The sequence below is a fragment of the Lepisosteus oculatus genome, chromosome 10 (genome assembly GCF_040954835.1).
Source record: "Lepisosteus oculatus isolate fLepOcu1 chromosome 10, fLepOcu1.hap2, whole genome shotgun sequence".
In the NCBI taxonomy this organism is placed as follows: Eukaryota; Metazoa; Chordata; class Actinopteri; order Semionotiformes; family Lepisosteidae; genus Lepisosteus; species Lepisosteus oculatus.
In genome coordinates this window covers 30889505-30910787 of record NC_090705.1, presented here as the reverse complement: position 1 = coordinate 30910787, position 21283 = coordinate 30889505, and the positions used below count along the sequence as shown (strand labels likewise).

The 21283-nt window shown below is 37.4% G+C and overlaps 1 protein-coding gene across 4 annotated transcripts in view; it reads left to right on the top strand.

The window, feature by feature from the left end:
• thrb (thyroid hormone receptor beta) overlaps positions 1-21283 on the top strand; it is a 134575-nt gene that overhangs the window by 93160 nt on the left and 20132 nt on the right. For all 4 annotated transcript variants that reach the window (XM_015357507.2, XM_015357503.2, XM_015357505.2 and 1 more), the window contains exons 3-5: positions 13056-13101; positions 13378-13440; positions 14279-14329. Coding sequence is in view for 3 of the 4 variants with exons in the window: in XM_015357503.2 (XP_015212989.1) it covers positions 13434-13440; positions 14279-14329 (58 nt within the window). In the remaining variant the exon portion in view is untranslated. The remainder of the gene's footprint in view (positions 1-13055; positions 13102-13377; positions 13441-14278; positions 14330-21283) is intronic.

The following is a 21283-nucleotide window of genomic DNA, read 5'->3' as shown; positions in this document are numbered from 1 at the left end:
AAACTAAATGCCAAGAAGCTATCATGCTAGCTGACTTGATAAACACGCTTGATATTTGATTAATCATATATTTGAATAATGATTTTATGACTAAGTAATATCAGTCATCCTCAATACAACATGATCAGACAGGCTTTATTACAATTTCATCATCTTGTATCTAATGAACCCTGTGGTCCTTCAGCTTAAGCTCCTCCACTTGGGGCAAATGTTTCCCCCTCACCTGAAGGGAGCAAGCCACTCCTTTCTGGGAGAGAACCATGACCTCAGATCTGGAGGAGCTGACTCTCATCCTGACCACTTCTCACTCAGCTGCAAACCTCTCCAGTGCGTTCTGGAGGTCACAGTCAGATGCGACAAAGAGGACAATGTCATCCACAAACAGCAGAGATACAACAATACAGCCCTTAGGTCCCTTAAATTATCAGCAGCCATATCACCCTGCAACTCACAACTGGCAACCCACTGAAGCTAAGCAGGTGTGAGCCTGGTCAGTACCTGGATGGGAGACCTCCTGGGAAAAACTAAGGTTGCTGCTGGAAGAGGTGTTAGTGGGGCCAGCAGGGGGCACTCACCCTGCGGTCCATGTGGGTCCTAATGCCCCAGTATAGTGATGGGGACACTATACTGTAAACAGGTGCTGTCCTTCAGATGAGACGTAAAACCGAGGTCCTGACTCTCTGTGGTCATTAAAAATCCCAGGGCGTTTCTCGAAAAGAGTAGGGGTGTAACCCCAGCGTCCTGGCCAAATTTCCCATTGGCCCTTACCAATCATGGCCTCCTAATAATCCCCATATATGAATTGGCTTCATTACTCTCTGCTCTCCTCCCCACTAATAGCTGATGTGTGGTGAGCGTTCTGGCGCACTATGGCTGCCCTCGCATCATCCAGGTGGATGCTGCACATTGGTGGTGATGGAGGGGAGTCCCCATTACCTGTAAAGCACTTTGAGTGGAGTGTCCAGAAAAGCGCTATATAAGTGTAAGCAATTATTATTTTTTTTATTATTATTATTATTAAATTGGATACACTCCAAACCCCAGCTATGCCTTGGCAAAGTCTGACTCCCACTTTGTGCAGATTAGAATTATTGTGGACACAACTCTCTCTCCACAAATACATGGACCAGATGGCACCCCATAATCCAGCAGCACCTCCTCAAGATACCCCAGGATACACAGTCAAAAGCCTTCAATACATGTAGATAAGGGTGGCAGACTCATATGCCCCATCAAATATCCATGCTAGGACAAAGAGTGGATCTACTGTTCCACAGCCAGGACAGAATCCACTTTGTTACTTCAGTATCTGAGGCTGAACTATTGGGCAAAATGTCCTTTCCAGCACCCTGGCATAGGTTTTCCCAGGAAGGCTGAAACACACCCTCTGGTCCCCCTTTTGAAAAATGGGAACTGTCAGACAAGTCTGCCAATTCAGAGGTACTGTCCCTGCCTTGCAAGCAACATTGAAGAGGTTTAACAACACTCTAGCAATGTCCAGTCCCCTCCGCATTTCTGGCCAGATCTCATCCACCCCTGCAGCCCTAATCACTGCAATTACCTCAGCTACAGAAATAGACCTGGTCCCACCAGAGGCTCCTGACACTGCCTCCTGAAAGGAGGGCATGTCAACAGAATTCAGGAGTTTCTCAAAATGTTACTGCTACTTTCAACAATATCCCCAGTCGAGATCAACATTTCTACGCCTTTGCTGACAGCTTCTTGTGCAATGTCCCACCTTGCCCTCCATGGCCCCTCCGAACTCCTCCCAACATGCAAAATGCACGGAAGGAAATGAGGTTTCTCCATAGGGCTACTGGGCTTACACTCTGTAACAGAGTAAGTAGCTCAGCAATCCAGAGGGACCTTGCAGTAAAGCCACTGCTCCTCTGGATTGATCACTAGTCCTCTGGTTCAGGCATCTGGAGTGGATACCCCCAGGGGACAACCAGTTGGCAAGAAACCCTGGGGCAGCACCCAGGACACACTGGAGTGATTATATCTCTCTGCTGGCCTGGGAGTGCCTGGAGCCAGAGACGATTGCTGGGGAAAAGAGAAAGTCTGGCCTGCACAGTTAAGCCTGTTACTGCCATGACCCCCACCAGGAGTAGGCACTTAAAAAATGGATAGATATCTAATTAATTCTCTCGTCCTCTTCTACATCATACATGTAACTACAAGAATCGTCTTCCTCTGTGGCATTCTTTCTAATCTGGATCAGGTTTAGTATGGTACGTGTATATACCTACACTCCAGCAATGACGCAAACAAATGACAAGTTTTCTTCAAGGAAAATAAAGTATTAAATTCTCCTGCAATTAGAAAGCTCTGCTGGGACCTAGCTTTCTAAAATTTTCTCCTTTATTTTGCGATAATTGTCGTACAACCCTGACATTCCAGTCTTGACTTCCACTTCAGGAAAGCCCACCATTTCCGATACACTCTCAGATTTAATTCATACTGACACTGTAAATTGTGTTTTGGCCCTATAATTATGCAGCATGTACAGTAACTTAATTACAACTTGGTGGAGAAACTCACTTCTGTTTTTCATAAACTTTTTACACGTAATTCCCCTTTGTCTACTTCACTTTGGAGGAATAAATGGAATCACATTCTACCAGATATTTTAACGTGAAATGTCTTTGCTTCTTCCAGGACTGAAAATCATGATGTTCTTCTTTCTTTTTTATCGGTCTGCAATGCCTGCCTATGGCATCCCTTGAGGGCAAAGTTGTCTGAGCACCAAGTGCACAATTGATTAATTTTAAGGGCAAAACTAAAGGATTAGCTACTTTTGTTTTTATATCTCTTAAAGTCTTCATAGAAACAGTTAGAAGCTGTTACTATTTGGAATATAGACATGAAGGTTTCAGATATAGGAAGATTACTTAGACAACATTAGGACAATATCAATTTTAAACAATCCTAATCCTAAATGATTCACCTAAATGTATTTCAAAGCTCATACTTAACTCCTAGTAGACACCATTACATGCAGTTAGCCTCTTGTGCCCATTCTGTCCAGCGTAAATGGTGCACACAATTAATTTGCTCATGCTTTGGGCAAGTCTAGATATGGTGTAAGTGGTGTTCATTAATCAATAGGTATAATTATTGCCACTGACCCATAGTTGTCCATACGACCAAGTATGGTGACACCGATGCATTTGGGTGTGTGCATCGTAGTGCTGTTAATCCCATTGGCCTTTGGTCTTGCACAATCTGACCTGCCTAATATTCCCACGTAATTGGTGCAGTTTTTCACTTCACTTCTGGGGTTGCTGGCGCATGTAGCCAGCCTGATAAGTGCTGCACTTAAGTAGTGGCTTCAGTGTTTTGGGATTCTTTGGAATGAAAAGCACTGTATTAATGCAGTTATTTATTAAATCATAACTCTTACCTTGACCTCTCACAAAAGATTTAGTTGTTGGCTATAGTTGTAGGTGCTGCAGTGGGAGACTCTGCATTCCCTCACCTGGTGTTATTGGGAGTCAGATTTAGTGTCGGGACCAGACTAGGTGAGCTGCAGGCAGGAAGTACTGCTGGCATGTGCTTGTTGCACAGTGTTAGCTTAGCTGTCTGAGTCAAGGGGGACCACTGAAGAAGGGGAGGGGACATAAGGAGTGTTTTTGTATTAAAAAGTAGTTCGCAATAAAAACAAATGTACGAGTGACATAACATGGGTTAACTAACCAGTGTTTCAGCATGAAACCTCGAGCCAGGTCAGTCTGATGAAAATGTTCTGGAAAAGAATCAACAAATCACAACAGGCTCATTGTGATTAAAGTGTTCCCATTTATGCAGCAGTTATACAGCTACATAATTTATAGATTGTTTTAACAGTCATTATATCTGAATTCCATTCAGGTTTTACAGTTTCTAATTAAGGAAATGTACTGAGCACAGGTGCAAGATCTTTAGAATATAAGTGCTGAACAGAAGGACTTTATGAGATCCACAAGTCTCATGTGCTGCAATAAGCTGAAGTTGAACTTTTGCTTCTTCAAGTAACAGGTGCTTTAATATTAGACTTTCAAGTCAGACATACTGATTTGACAGCAGACCTTGAGTAATTATAAGTCTTATTCACATAATCTTTTTTGACAAACAAAAACACACAGACATTATAATGGATAAATGAATTAAATTCATATAATGGAGGTGACATTTACAGTTGTATGCAAATGTTTGGGGAGCCCTGGTCAAATTGCATGTTTAACAGAATCTCTTAAGTGAACAGAGGTTCACAACACAACATCTGCAGGGTACAAACTTAAACATGACATATTTCTGCACATTTGAATGAACTTATGAAGTTACTACTTAATTGTGATTACTACTTACAATTAATATATTTCCTGAATTCAACTGATTGAAATAAATAAATAAAACAGTGAATGTGTTGTTAACTTCTTCACTTGATTTCTTCTTTAAAAAAGTTTTTAAATTATTTTTATGAGATATTGTTAATGCTCATAACACACATATATTTTGTAACTCAAGATTCTGTCTAAGATGCCTTTTGCACAACAGTGCATAGGAACACTTTCAGGTTTGTGGCGTTTTGAAAGCATGCAGTTTGTATTTATTATAGGAATAAATATAAATTAACATTTGCTGTTTTGCAATACTATTGGTATCCATTCAAAGAAGCTTCTAATTCAGCCTTTTACATTTATAAAACTAAAACTGCAGCAGTTTTATGTCACACTTCAACACCCTAGATTAAAATAAAAAGGCTGTAAGTGCAAGTGCTCATGGAACCAAACTGTCATAAAGGCAGTAACTTAACTGACCTGCCTGTGAACTATAAAGTTAAATTTAGCCATTGCATAAATTAGCCATGCATTTGTGTCATGATTCTTTATCTTTGTTGCATTTTTGTGCGTGTAAAAAAATACATTTAGAAGTTTTTTTTTTTCATTAACAAGTTAGGAGCATTTAAACAACTCTACCAAAAACAGAACATTAACTTTATAATATTAATGAAAAAATGTGTAAAATTCAGACAAAAACATGTTTATTGAAAGAGCAGGTCAAACAAGGATTTAGAATTTATCAGCTTTCAGACAAAAAGCTTTTTCACAGAAGGCCAGCATGGTGTTTGATTAATTTCTGTTCTTATCAGTGTTTTTCAATGAGATTAATAAGGATTACAAACTTCAATTCCAGTGTTTTAATCTATACTATGTCATTGACACTGGTTTATCCTTATTTAAGGTTTATCATTTAAATGTTTAGTTGAAAGACTTGGCATCTGCATTCTTACTGGTTTAATGCAATGAACTGTAAATTTTATATTTTGGATGAGACTCAACTTGTATGAGAATAAACAGCTTCTAAAAAAGCAGTGCTAATGTTATTGTCAATGGATTAACCTTGTTCTCTCCTGTAAGTGCTTCTAGCTAGCTTGCTGAATGTCTGCCTAGGTATTATTCCAAAGTAGTCTTTCCTATTCCTATTTAATGTGATGCTGTGGTTGTTATGCATGTCATATAGTTTCCATTTATTTCTGCTGTGTTACTGTATTTTGTTAGAAAAATAAGGTATTATTTTAGATATTGATTAAGTGTTTTGCTGTCATTTTGATTAGTTTACTATGATGCACTCAGCTGACTTTGAATAAGCACTAAATCACCATGTTTGATTGGGAAGGAAAGGGTGATGGCATAATTTTACCTGTTCAGTATCAGTATGTACATTAACAGTGCTACAGTAAATGCTTTGTTATCCAGCATTCTTGGGGAACAGAGGGTGCAGTATGCTGGTTTATGAAAAGTTACTCCAGACTGTTCAGAAAAATGCTATAGATATGAATTAAGTCTTATATAACCTTTAACATGGTGGCACAGTGAAGCAGTGGTTAGCCGTGCTGCCTTGTACGGGCCTTGAGTTCAATACCAGACCTGAGGAGCTATCTACTGTATGTGTAGTTTGTCTCCTTTTGTTCAGGCTGGTTTCCTCTGGATGCTCTAGTTTACTCCCACAAACCAAAGACATACAGGTAGGTTAATTGGGTTCCAGGAAAATTGGCCCTGGTGTGAGTGTTTGAGGGTCTGTGTGTTTGCCCTGTGATGGACTTGTCTCCGTCCGGGGCATATCTTGTCTTGTGCCAGTTACTTGCTAGGATAGGCTCCGGCCAGATGAAATGGTTAGAAAATGGATTGATAACCTTTAACAAAACCTTAGAAGTACTTTAAAATATTGTTCTGACTCATCAGTTACATACTGTATAAACACCTTGAAGTGTCTTGTGGAGAGGCAGTAATCTGATATCATACAGTTATCACATTACAATAATGATTTACTTTTACCACAGCTGTGCCAGAGAAAAAAGAACTCATTGCTTTTAATTAAACCAACCACGTGGGTATATTCTTGGCAAATTAATTTACAAGTTGGGTTTATGATTATTTAATTTACTTACTGATTTAATCCGCTTGTAATGACACTTATTTAGCCTTAAAAAGGAAATATTAAGAAACAATAGCATTTTTCTTTAAAAAAAGTTTTAACTGTCATGTCATAGTACTTAGTAGCTGCATCAATATTTTTTTAAACTGAAGAAGTAATTTAAGTCTGTTTCTCAATGTAAATATAAGGTTTTTAAAGTTAACACTCCTCTTTCAAGCTACATATTTCACGTTTAGAATGTGCAATTTCCTGCATTAAAAGACCCATGTTGTATTATCTTTTTATGGAATCCTATTGTAACACCGTCTTAATACTTCCCCATAGCAGGCAGTAGCTACTAGTTTACTTCGTCTGCAGGGGACAGGGGTAAACATCTATTATGGGGAGCAAGGTGTAGAAACCGGCTATGATTGGCTTCATTACTCTGCTCTCTTCCCCACTGATAGCTGGTGTGTGGTGAGCGTTCTGGAGCACTATGGCTCCTGTCGCATCATCCAGGTGGGGCTGCACATTGGTGGTGGTGGAGGGGAGTCCCCATTGCCTGTAAAGTACCTGTAAAGCTGATTAAGTGAGTTTTGTGAGTGAGTTTTGTCATTCTCAAGTTGCCTGCGTTCAGACCTTGCTAATGAAAGAAATTATACTTGTTTTTGTTGGACAAAAATTAAAATAAGTGGAAAACAGCATAAAAAGTCAACAAATACAAACACATGCCTAAAATGCTGAATATTTTATAACTTAAAAACCTGAAAACAATTTACCATGGTCAGTTTTAACAAGATATCCTTAAAGACTGCACAAATCTGTTTTGATACTATGAGTCACCACTGTTTCACTGAAAAAGTAATTATATAACTTTTTAAACAAAGTAAACTACTCAAGATGTGTCATGACAATAAACCAGCATTTTTGTATTTTTGTAACAGAGTGTGAGTGTCTGTTAGTATTGCTGTCCTGGCAGTATGTATAAAAATACTATTGACAGCATTCCTTGCAGTATACAAGTTTAAATGTGAAACCTAAAAGATTTGGAGAGGCTGTTTTACATACTGCCCAACTCAACTTAAGGCTCTGGTACCTGTTCAATCCCATGAACGTCTTTCTGTGTTATTTTCAGAAGAGAATGTACCCATGTAAATGTCAATTTTGCTAAGGCATTCAACTGAGCCAGGTTCCATAAAAGGGTATTTAACTGCAGGGGATTTTAGGGACAAATTGCTGACATTTCCATTGTACTTGAGGATTAGTGTTAAGCTGTGGCTTCACATGGAAGAGAGTTCTTTACTTTAAATGACTTATGATGTAATAATGCAAAGTATTCCACCCTTTTTGTCAGTATGTGAAGCCAGAATCAAACACAGTTTGCTGAAGGTAGTAATTGGAAATCAAACTTTGTACTTGATGCATTTTGACATTTTGATCTAAGATGCTGAGTTGTTTATTCCCTTACAGAAATGTTTTTTTTTTACTAACCAAAGGATATCTGACAAACATTTGACAGCAAGTGCTCATAATGTATTACAATACAATTAAAAAAAAAACATTTTTTTTCTTAACGGATGTTTAAAAACTCAGTTTTTAAGCTCCAAATAGTCATTTACAAACAATAAAATTCGGTTTTCTTTTTTAATTACAGTATTTTATTGCATTTAAATTACTAGTCTTGGCTGTGTTCACATACTCTATGCCTAATTATTTTTCAATTATGAAATGGAGTAAACGTAGGAAATGTTGTAAATGTAGGAATCTAAACCCAAATCCCATATCCATAAATTTATAATTATATATTAAGTAAGAATAATACATCATAAGTAAGAAGAATATGCAGCAACATTAGCAGCAAAATCTAACGCCTTTTGTAGTTTAATAGTATTTTATTTCTGTTAACATCCATCCATTTTTTACAGTTTTTTCCAGACTAGGGTAGTGGAGGAGCCAACAGGTGCAAGGCGGGATTTCATTATAATACTGTTAATTATTCTATTTAATAATTCCTTAGATTTGAAAAGACTTGAAATCTGTATGGAGCTTTTCAGCCCAAAGGATGCCAAAGCCACCTCACGTAGAAAGGACCCATTTCATACAGCTCGGAACTGCAGAACCTGTGTGGGAGACGTGCAGTATCATGTCAGCATTGCACCAACATCCCTGCTGCGCAACAGTTCAGGGAAAGAGAAAGAAACAGCTTCACCGTTTGACTAAAGAAATGTTAGGAAGACCAGATTGTACTAGCCCAGAGAGGTCTTTACTAGGGATAACGCCCCTGTTCTGTTGTGTCAGCAATTTGATTTATTTTTATGTGAAAAACGACACCTCCTACAGTGCAGCGTCCTTGGTTACCTTACTGGAGTGTACCTCTTCACTATCCTTCAAGGTGTGCTATCCCAGTAATTGGTCTGGCCTTCCTTAGCTTCTAAAATCTGACGAGATCAAACTAGGTGGTAGGGCTGCTCTCAGAACTGCTTGAATGTAAAGTTATTGTTTCTCCTACTTTTTTTCTTATTAAATGATTAAAACAGATGGAACGAGTATCCAGGATTTTAGACGTACGTGTGTTACTCATTACAGATTTCAAAAATAAGTGTGAAAGACAAGACAAGAATGTTGTCGGCTTAGAAAACTAGAATCAATCAGCTGTTGACACATCCTTTAAGATTTATTTAGGAATAATTTTCTGTATTAATTTTTACTTTATTTACTTGAAGTAATTCCAAGTGAAGTCCTTCTCCAACTGTTTTGTTTTTAAGTATGTAACACATAGTACATAGAGGAAGATTCCAGTATTTTAAAGTTATTTTATTTTGACCTTTTAATTCTGAGCATATAGCATTTCTTGCCCTATTATCAGTCATTTTATTTTAATGGATTGAGGTGCAACTATCTGGTTCGTAACCCGATTATCATCGATTTGCCGGACACTTGGCTGTAATTTATTAAAGATCAACATCTAGTGCAAAAACATTTCAGAACTACCTCTTTGACACTTACACATTGCCCAGCCCCATTAAAATGAGCACCTCACATTGTGAACAGCATTTAATTTTTAATAGGCCGTGAGAGAGCAATAATCAAGTGGATTAAGTCAGTGTTTGGTAGGGTGTCCCGCAGCATTGTATGGTGCTTAATCCTGTGAAGGCACTGAATCAGACAGATTAGCAGATTGCAGATTTTGCCAAATGTGGAGAGGTTTTTGCTGAAAGTCTTGTGTGTTACTTGGCAGAAGCTGGTTTTTCCACAGGCCCCCGCACAGTGAATAGCTTTGTTTCATAGAGAGAGTGCTTGCATAACTGGATATTTCCAAAAACATATACATTACTAGATATTTTGTTTCACAAATGCTGCATGTCTTTCTTAAAAAAATAGTCTTAATTGCATAACAGTAAATGTCTCAACAATACCTCTTATCAGCATGATGCAGCACTAGAAAGCTGAAGTAAGTTGAAATGGCACCTTCAGGCTTTGCAAATGGTTTCAGTCTTGAATGCAGTGAACAATAGTTCTAAACTGTGAAGTGATTAATGGGTGTGATCTGACCAGAGGTTAAACTGAGGATCCACTTGATGGCACCATCATAGTTCCTAAAAATAACGTCTTCTTTATGTTTCTACTTTTTTCAGGAGTGATTCAGTTAATAGAACAATCCTGAAACATGAATGTCGCTCACAGCAGTATTTATTATGAATCAAGCTCATTGATGTATTGAATATTTTACCTTTTTCTTTCAACACTATTTGTAGCTTACAATTTAGATACAGTATAGTATTTGACATTTTTCACAAAGCATCTCTAAACAGAATTTCATATTCATTCTTCTAAACAATAAAAACATTCAAATGTTTTAATTGCCTGAAATATCTTGGAAGACTTTGCAATATATCTCATTCATTGTTTTATTAAATCTTCTTAAGAATAATTAGACTTCAAATATTTTTGCTCAGCGCTTTCTACTGCCTTTGCAGTAAAATGTGTCATACTTTAAAGTTATGTAGTGTATTTTTCTCATTTTTAATTGTTGCTAAGTTGAAGATCTTTTGTGTTCTTGAGCTCTTTCATTGATCCAATTGAAAAGTAATCTAGACGAACTGAGAATTTGAACATGGAAAATGTTCCATCTGTGACCACTAGATGTCTCTTTACACACCAACAAACTGTTAAAATTCTGTTACACAGAAAAAAAAAAATTAGGAAATCATGCTTCTGTTTTTTAAGTTGTTGTTGTTATGGTTATACAGAATGTGCCACTATTTCTATAAGGGAAAATAATGCCATTTGTTTAATTAAAGTAAATTGGTTAATTAAAGTACTTGATTTTCTGATGGTTTGTTCTAGTGATTTGTCTTTTAAACCAATTACGTAATGTCTGATTATGTCTGGTGCAGATTGTAGATACCTCCTTAACATACTGCCTTTTTGAAAAGATAAGGAATTCCAAGGGCATTTCAATATAAGGGTTTGATGTACTCATATAACAATTTCACAGTTTTTAAAGGGTTAAGTTAGTTCACAGTTAAAGGGTTAGTTCACAGACTAAAGAAAGTTTTTTTTAATCATTTTAATTACTTTATCATCTATGGCATAATATTATTTATATTTTACCTACACACCATGCTTAGGGGAGTTGTTATTGGGAAGAAATTTAATATTAAAAATACAAAGCCGAAATATTGTAATTGGATGAGTCTCTACCATTGAGTTAATACATACTGCAGGAACTTTTGGTAGAATCTACTGCAGCAGATATGTTGGATAAGTCCTTACCACCTTTGCACATTCTAGGTTTGCCAATATTTTAGTATTATTCATTACAAAACCATTCAATCTCTGTCAGGCTCCTTGAAAAACACTGATGGACAGTCCTCTTCAAGGCCTGCCACAAAAGTTTGATTAAATTTAGCTCAAGTCTCTGACTGGATCATGCAAAGACATTTACCTTTTGTTCCTTTGCCACTCCAGTGTTGTGTAGTGTTGTGATGTGGTGATTGGTTATGCCTGAGCAAATTTAGGATTGCTATTGCGAGTGGGGTGGACACAAATCTAATCAATCTATTTCAGTTTTTTTATTTGTAATTAATATTCTAAAAAATTCAAAACAATTTTCACTTGGAAGCGGTGGGGTAGGAAATGAAAAAATCAGTATTAATTTCACGCTATAAGGCACTGAAATGTGAGCATTTTGAAAGGGGCTGTGGGCTTTCTTTTAGAGTTCAAGTTCAAGTTCAAGTTCAAGTTCAGCTCAATGGAGTTATCTTCCTTGGGTTCTTCATATGGCCTTGCAGATGTAACCTGATGTAACAAGTTAGGGAAAAATCCTGTTTTAATAGAGAAAAAGATGGATAAATAGTATTTAAAAACAGCACCTAAAACTTTAAACATCCCTGCAGACAGTTAATAGACTGAGCAAATATATGACTCTTCATTTAAAACACATACTTGCTGGTTTATTTGAAATTGTTTGTTAATTATTAAGTTTGGGCTCCTGAGTGGCTCACCCAGGAAAAGTTCTTGCTAACATCCAGGTTGAGTTCTGTGGTCCAGGCATTACCATTTGAACCCCATGAATAAATTAAGTGGAACACATCTACTCAGAAACAGTTTGAAAGGTACCTGTTATTGTGTCATTAGCCTGCTATGATTGGTTCACAATTGGCTTAGTACTGCCTCAGGTAGGCCGGAAAAAGCAGTATGTCAGGACTTTCTTGGGTCCCGGCATTACAGTGACCCCTGCAGACATCTGTAGGCTCAGAGTAATGTAAATCATGAATTTCCTCCAATCAAGTTCAAGTTTATTGTCATTATACTCGTATACAGGTATATGGTATAACGAAATGCTATTTAGCTAGCTCTCAGACGATAAGTAGTACAAAAAAACAACAATAGAAAAACCGAGACAGCAGGCAGTGTGCAAAAACAACAACAGGCAATGTGCAAAACAACAAAAAGGTAACAGGTAATGTGCAAAACAACATCAGATGTGCAAAAATATGCATCAACAGAATGAAATAAAAGGATAGAAATTATGGGGAGTGAGCTTTTTGATATGTAAGGTAGAGGTAGATTTCATGTTTGAGTTTTTGGTAAGAAAGAAGGCACTGTGAGGTTCAGAACATAGGTGAGAGGTGAGGTGAGAGTGAGAGAGGCTGGGAGTTTAATAGTTTGATAGTGCGGGGGTAAAAACTGTCTCTGAGTCTGGTAGTCCGGGCCCGAATGCTCCGGTATCGTTTTCCAGATGGTAGAGGGTCATACAGTCTGTAGCTGGGGTGTGTGGGGTCTTTGATGATGCTTAGAGCTTTCCTCAAGCACCGTCTGTCATAAATGTCCTATAGATGGGAGGACAACCCCAGTGACGGACTGGCTCAATCAGTACTGAGCGTCCAATCTGGGTCTGTGCTACTTGAAAAAGAGCGGTTTGAAAATGCGTGAGTCAGAGGAGTTTGCTTCCACTGCTTCCACACTCTCCCTCTACTTACAGTATCACCCTGGTGACAAGTAAAAAATCCAGATTAATTAAATTCTGACACAGGTTACCAGTACTTACTGTATATGGCTTACCTTTAACATCTGTTATACATAAGACTGGGCAGCAACCTTAATTGGAAAAACCTGTACAAATTAACTTTCTTTTTTTCTCTTAATTTTTTCAGGTTCTCTTTGGATGATAATTTATGACGGAAAGTCTAGAAAACTAAGGTAGGTTTAGGAGGAACAGTGTTGTTCTCTGTTTTTCTCAGCTTTGAGAATTGGAGGAGATCGGGATTTCAGCATGTTTAAGATGTCTTAATGGATCCCACTTTTAAAGCATCTGCTTTACAGTATGTCCTGAAAGCACTCTATGTTATGTTTTAAATTGCACGTCATACTTCTCTTGCTCTTAATGCATCACAGTATCCTAAAATCATAAAAATAGAATGCCAGAAGTAGTAGGTTTTTGTCAAGAGGCTTTTATTTTCTAAACTTTACTTTCAGATCGTATTGTTCAAAGAAGATACGGAAATGATTTCTTGGCCATAATCCTCAGCAGTATGTCAGGTAAGAAAAGAAGATTTACGTTAATTATGTATTCTGTATTAGAATAGGCACACTAATTTCACAAAATGATTTTAGATGAATTAGCTGAAATTATTTAATTAGCTCTTTTTGCTGGAAAGAGATGTTTGCTTCATACTTGGAATATTGTTTAATTATAGGTTGTCTTTAATTATAAAAAGCATGATTCTTCTTCTCATTATATGATTATTATGACCGCATTGTGTTTGAACAGGGTTTCTTTTTCTTTATGTTGCACTTGAGTTTGTAGTTTTGATGGCCCTTATCATCGTTCAAAGACCCCAATCAGTAGTTGAAGGGAACAAGCATCATAATTGTCTGTTCTGAACTCTGAGTGGTTAAAGCCTATGGGAAATAATGGCAGAGTATGTAGTACAGATGCATGTACAAAGTGTTTAACCACAGATCTTAGAGGTGGCATTGTAAAGTGCCTGCAGGTGTGCAAAATTTAGGCATGAAATGGGAACTTGCAATACATACGTCATTGCCCGAAGAAGCTGTGGCTTGGAATGGCTTTAGGACATTCATTAATACACCTTTCCGAGAGGTTGGGCTTCAACAACAGCCAGAGCCAAAGACCATCAAATGATCCTGTAGTAGACAGTAACCTTGACTAATTAAATAAATATATGGTGTTCTTGGCAGATAAAAAAAAACTATATAACTATATGTGTAGCTGGTTCCAAGAATTTAACTTAAAGAGGAGACAATTATAAAGCTAAGTTACTTTATAGATGACAGCTTGAAAAAGAAAAGACCAATTTTTCTCTTTTCCCCACAAGAAACATTTTATGCATTCTGCCTTTCCCATTTGTTTTAGAACAAGCACTGAAATGCCAATCCAGATGGAAACATGAACTGTTGCAGCATGGTAATATATACCAGTTTCATTACTGCTTATGAAATTTATGTATACTCTTTTTCCACAGTTGTTCACTCATGTTTGTTCACAATCCGGTTGTCTTAAGGAATTTCTGAAAAGTAAAAACATCTCAACATCTTGGCCTAGGGATAACGTTTCAAAATAGCTGAAGTTTGGGATGAACTTGGCAGGTGTTTGAAGTCTGCACTCGATGAAAACATCTTGGAACCATGATAGGGAGGGACCTGAATGCACTAAGCTCTGAAGTTTTCTCCCTAAAGTATACACTGCTTGACACCCCTGGGAACTCAGTCTCTTTTTAAGTTAAATATGCCTTGAAGTTCTCTTTGAAGCCCAGAGAAGAAAGAAGGCCGCAAGGAATAAATAAGGTGCCATTAGATTGTCAGTTTCATACAAGTCAGAGGGAAATAAAAAAGGTTCTAGTACCATGAGACTGATAATCCTGAGTCAGAGATTTGCTTTTCTTAAGAAAAAAAAGTTAAATGACAAAAATCTGTATAGACCTAATAAGTTGGATTTATTTTTTCCGACTCACCGATTACTTTTTATTAACGTATACCCACTTAATTTTGAACTGCCAATTTTTTTGTATATCTCAGCTTGCAATAAAGTCAATGTACCCACATGGGGAGGTTGAAGAGGGGAAGGCATGCTTCTACAACCCCAACATAAAACATTACAAGCTCTGTAGTGAGAGACGGAGGTTCAGTGCCTTTTGGGGGCTGAGATTCACCCATCACATCGAGAGTCTTCAGGCACCCCTGAAGTCACAAGGTTCTCTGTTTCACTCGGAGCCAGGAGACCCCTGACCAAGTAATCCTAATGCTGCCCCCCGGCAGTACAGAACCATGTACAGAACAGGATCCTTTCCCAAATATTTTGCCTTTTAGATAAAACATTGAAGATTTGGTTTTGGAGACTAATATGAAGTCCCATAGGCTTAAATGGATGTTTTTAGTGATAGAGCCTAAAGCTGCATCATCTTGGTCTGACATTCATTAAACTCTATTGCTTTTAGTCTCTAGATGAGAGCCAGTATCACAGTCACTCTCTTTCACTGTCTCCATGCATACTTGTGGTCAGAAATATGGGGATATCTAGAATATTAAGAACGTTCTGCAAAAATTAATTGTTGATTTTTTCATTTAAAATGATCAATTTTCTATCACAGCAACAACCCCTCTACCCACACAGGGGGCGAGAGGAAGTGCAGGCAACATTTTGTGTTTACCATATTGCAGGCTTCACAGCAACATAGAGGTAGTTCAGAACCAATCAGAGGAGAGGTATACTGTATGTGAGGCGAGAAAGCCCTGGCCACTTAACCCCAGCCCTAAGCACAGCAGCACAGCTGACATTAGAAGACTCCTGGTCACAGGAAATTGATTTTCAAACAAAAAAAATAATAGAAGATATGTTTTACAAGCATATGATTTTATCATTGACTTTTCACATCAAAATATTTTTCTTGTCACAGCAGTTTTTGGCCAGAAAGTGTTCCTCGGTAAACTACAATCTTATCCCAGTATCCAGTCTATACATATGTCCATTGCACTCTTATTTTGACTTTCTGGTGAGCTTGCTCTCTACTCTTTTAATGGGTAGTCTGGGGATTGGCAGGTATAGGCTTTGACTACTTGGGGGAGGAGGGTGGTAACAGTCCCAGTGCTGTTGAAAAACTCCAGGCCTGTTTGCACCAAGAAACAAGAAAGAAAAATTATCATTAGAAAAAATAAAAACTTGCCATTAACACCCATGCTAGCAAGACTTCAGCTTTGAAGCTGTTTTCATTTCTTCACATTGGTGTTATTTTGGATTATTTTTACCTGTTTTTAGAATGTTTGATGTTAGGGCACATTTAATTGCTATGAATGGCCATTTGGTAGTTAATGTATTTTTATTTCAGTTAGCCATCAATCGTTCGATCTTGTCTGTTGTAAAGTCTTGATCAAAGGGAACGAGGGAACCCGTGATCAAAGCTTGCTGCTGTGTTCATCAAATAAAGTGAGCTTTGACTGAATTTCTGGAAAGCCATTTTAAAATGATTTGCTGTAATAGCAATACTTGAGGCAACTTACAGATATTATTTTGCCATATTCATTTTCTTTCCTGTATTCTTGATTTAAACAGGAATGCTACCGCTAATACAGTATATGTTTTATAGGGTGAAAGTTAAACTCAGTCTTGAGTTTGGCAGAATAGGAAGTAGAAGACACCCAGACACTGCCTAGATCAGGTTGTCCCTCCAAACTAACCATATGTGCAAGGAGGAAGCTTCTTAAGGATGCCACAATGAGTCCAACAGGGTTCAATGGCTGACATGGGAGAAAACGTCCATGGGTCAAGAATTTCCCAGTTACTCCACGAAGGGGATTTTATATGTAACTGAAGTAAGACATCTCATATCCCACAGGGGTTTTGCAATAAAACACCTGAGTGATACTTATAAATGTTTGAGAATAGGGTTTGTAGCTAGAATAGACAAAATTAGATCATTTTTATCTGAATGCAAACCATTACATCTAATCTAATGCAAACCCTGCAGACTGAATAGTTCATCACTCAGTCAACACCATCCCTACTGGTGATGGAGGCGGCATTAAGTTATGGTTTGGCTTCTCATTAGCAGCTTCCTTGAAACTTGTCAAGGCCTTTGTGAAAATAGTCAATTTTTAGTGGAAAACGTGTGTCAGACCTAAAACTGACAAAAACATTCACTGTTGAGCAGGACAATAAGCCTAAAGCACAAGGTTAAACCTGCACTGGAGCGGCTTAAGAATAAGCAAGTGAATGTCCTTGATTGGTCCAGCCAAAGCCCTGATGACTCCATTTGAGAATCTGTGTATACTTTGAAACAGTGCTGTCCATAAGTGATCCCCATGAGCTCAAACAAATCTGCCAAGAAGAACGTACCAAGAAATTGTACCAAGTACAGTAGGTTTGCAAAGTTGATAGAAATTGAGTTAACAATTCCTGCAAAAGGTGCTTTGAACCCATGGGTTCATGAGTCTATATCATTATATTATCAGCATATTTCATTTTTTCCTTTATTTTTTTCTAATACCCTTATCTTACCCTTAGAGGTTTTTCTGTTGGAACTTTAAAATTTTGAAAAAAATATCAAATTAAAAAAGCGTAGGCACTATTTTCTAATTTCACAAATTAAGACACCGCAACCATGGCATGGAGCACATTTGTTCAAAAGGTTAATGAGCTGTCATAGATATAAATGTTACTGTAGCATCATCTCTGTTAAAAAAAATTTAAATGCTTTGGTGGTTGATGAATTCTGCCAAGGTGCCAAGTAAGTGCAGCATTTCGTAAGATGTTTTTAAAAGTGGTTTCAAATAGGTGGGTCAAAACCCAAGCTTTTTAGTAACATATCTGACCCAGAGGACCTGCCTAGTATTACCTCACTAGACATACACTGTCTCCAAACACAAGCAGTTTCAAAAGTGATTAAAAGAAAGGATTAAAATATCCTTTAGTTACTGTGGCTTCCACTAATGTTAGATCCAAGCTTTAAGAAAAAGCTTTAAGAAATACACAAGCACAAACCAAAATCCAGCTGGCATATAGAAATGCTATAATCATCCTCAGCAGGCTTTTAAAATACAATACTAAAAACAATGTGAAAATGTTTTCTTTCCTGCTGATAGTGAAGTTAGCACCATTTTCAAACATCCTCAATATAACATTTGATAAAAGCAAAACAAGTGCAGATGCAATTTTATTATTTTCAACTGGTTGGGTCTAATTTATCCTGCTTCTAAAGTGAGCTCATGGATGTCCATTTATTAAAAAAAATATTTTTAGAGATAATTTTATTGTCTTTAATACACATAAGAAGTCAAAGCAGTGATTTAAAAATAATAATTAAATGACAACTTATCACTATTTCTTAATACTACAACTAAAATATGGCAGTTACCAATTAGGGGACATGCAGACCACTGTTTTCTGGGACTAACTGCAATTCAGTAAGTAAATGTGAAGCAGTTCAGAATAGATCAGATTCTGTATTAACCTTTTTTTTGGAAACAAGAAATACACTTTGCATCACAGAGGCTTTGGTGCAACCAGCCTTTTCCAGTACTGCTCAGCTTCTTAGTTTACTGGTTACTGGCATCTATCACAAAGAAACTAGCTTTGTCATCCTGTGTTTATGACAAGCCTGATCACAAACACTTCTGCTGAACGTTGTGTGGGAAAAGACAGCGATCCATAATTAATTACTGGATCTTTTGTCAAGGCTTCAAAGTGTTTTCCTAATCAAAAAGGGATTAAGATTGGTGTTTTGCCAAACCTTGTTATTACCTTCTTTAAAGAGCTTTAACCATATCCTTTGCACAAACAGATGCAGGTGTTTCTGTAGGAGATAAGAGATTTAATTTCAAAATCCAATTTATACAGTGTATTATGCAATGGTGAGTAATATCTTTAACGTGGAATTGAAAATAATTTAATTGCGCAATAATGGGGATTTTTATTCCCACTTACGCCTTTTGTTTTGTTTCCAAACATTGTGTAACGTTTGTTTTTCTGTAATTGATGGCATAAATCTATCATTTGAGTTCAATGTTCTGCTCTTTCGACAACTAAAATGCTCAATACTAAACATAATTTTAGACGTTTTATGAAATCTGGTTTCAGAATTTGTATTTTTTTAGGAGATGTTACAATTCCTATCTGGTGATTCAAAGTAGAAGGGCATAAAATATTTAAGAGTTCAGCATCTCTGAGTGGTAAGAGGAGAACAGGTGAGGATATGAGTTATCTGAAACTTCGTCCTTCTGTTACCAAGATAGTGAATAATATAGTAAGACTTTTAAATAACACCAGGATAGGATAGAGAAGAACAAAAATTATTTCACAGGTTGAAGACTTGATTTTAGTACTTCAGTGCTAAACATGACTCTCATTTGGCAGTGTTCTGTGTTTAATAAAATTGGCACAACTTCAGGAAAACAATTTGGAGCCTAATAAAGCTGTGGGACTAACTCACCAGCGGAATCGAACTTTGCCATCTGGCTGCAACTGTAAGGAAAGGGTGGAGGGCCATCTCTCAGATATCACGGTGTGAATTTTACTGTCTGAACTAAGGCTCAGAAACATCCCAAACTATATGTTTTGCGTATGGTAATAAAACTGAGACTACTAGATACTGCACAGCAATTTGAGTTTTGCTCAAAAATGAGAAAATCCAGGCTAGATCATCACCAGTCTGTCTTTCTTCTACATGAATAATATCATTTGGCTACATTTTGTAATTGCCTGATGCTGAGAAATTGGTTTATACCTTTGTCTCCTCCAGAATTTAATGTAATCCCTTGCCTGCTGAGATTTCCAGAAAAAAAACTTTTAAGGTATTTATTGAAAACTACAGTACATTATATGCATTAAAATGTAAATTTACTGTATTAATAACAGCAGAAAATACATGTTCCTTTCAAAAGTATCAACTAGGTTTTTCATTCTGCTGTCTATGCTAGAGCCACTTAGTTTACATTCCTTCTTGTCATATACAATATTGCCAAGAAGCAAAAACATTTTTAATCATACTAAGTGTATTAGTAAAGGTTTATATAAGAAACTCAAGGTACACTTTAAAAAAATGTTACAGAAGTGATTTTATTGAAGATGGAACATTGGTAAACTATAATGAATAGGATTCTGGACGTGAATCTCAATACACCAAGGATCCATTTGTTCCCTGTGCTGCAGTAACGCTTAAGAAAGATGTATGTATGTACTTGTGTTCTCTGGCTTAGTTCTATAGACAAGTGCCTATATTCACATGTGATTTGGAAGGCGTTTTAGAGTGCCTTGCAAAAATATTAATCTCCTGTGAAGTTTCTGTCTAACATTGCCATCATGACACTTTCAAAAAGGAATTTATATTTAGAATCTATACTGTCACTCCAGACACGTAAAGCTAAAACATGCTAATAGAATCAAAAGAACAAAATCAAAGAAAATTGCAGTATTCTCATTTACATCAGCATGCCATCACTTTATGACAATCCTTAATGAGTTCAGGTGCGAAAGGTTAGTTACAAATTGAGTGTAGTCTTTCTAGTGTAATCAAGGTGTTTCAGTTTCAGAGTAAATGCTTCTGTCTCTGGAATTTCCCTCCACTGAGCATTGAATTTCAAGCCACAACTCACAGAGGCATGGATCAGGAAAAGAATAATAATAATCCCTACACTTATATAGCACTTTTCTGGACACTCCACTCAAAGCGCTTTACAGGTAATGGGTACTCTCCTCCACCACCAATGTGTAGCATCCACCTTGGATGATGCGACAGCAGCCAAAGAGAACTAGTACACTCACTACACATCAGCTCTCGTTTGAACAGAGGGTAATGAAGCCAATTCATAGATGGGGTTTGTTAGGAGGCCAGGACTCTGGTAAAGGCCAGGGGGGAAATTTGACCATGACAGTGGGGGTGACACCCCTATTCTTTTTAAGAAAGAGCCTGGGATTTTAATTGACCACAGAGAGTCAGCACCTCAGTTTTACATCTCATCCAAAAAACAGCACCTTTTTTCCAGCATAATGTCCCCGTCACTGTACTGTTAGGACCCACACAGACCGCAGGGTGAGTGCTCCCTACTGGTCCCACTAACATCTCTTCCAGCAGGAACCTCAGCTTTCCCAGGAGGTCTCCCAACTAGGTACTGGCCAGGCTCACACCTGCTTAGCTTCAGTGTGTTGTACGGTGTGTGAGCTGCAGGGTGATATACAGTAGCTGCTGGGTGTAGGCTATAGGAGAATGTTACCATGCCTTTAAGTATGGTGAGGTCCATTATTGTGAAGTAGAATATGTGTCATACCAGCCAGATGCTGCCAAAGTCAGACCATCCTTCTAAACTAAGTAGCTGAGATAGTAGGAAACTGTGAAATTATATATCTGAGATGAGAGACAGTTTTCCTGCA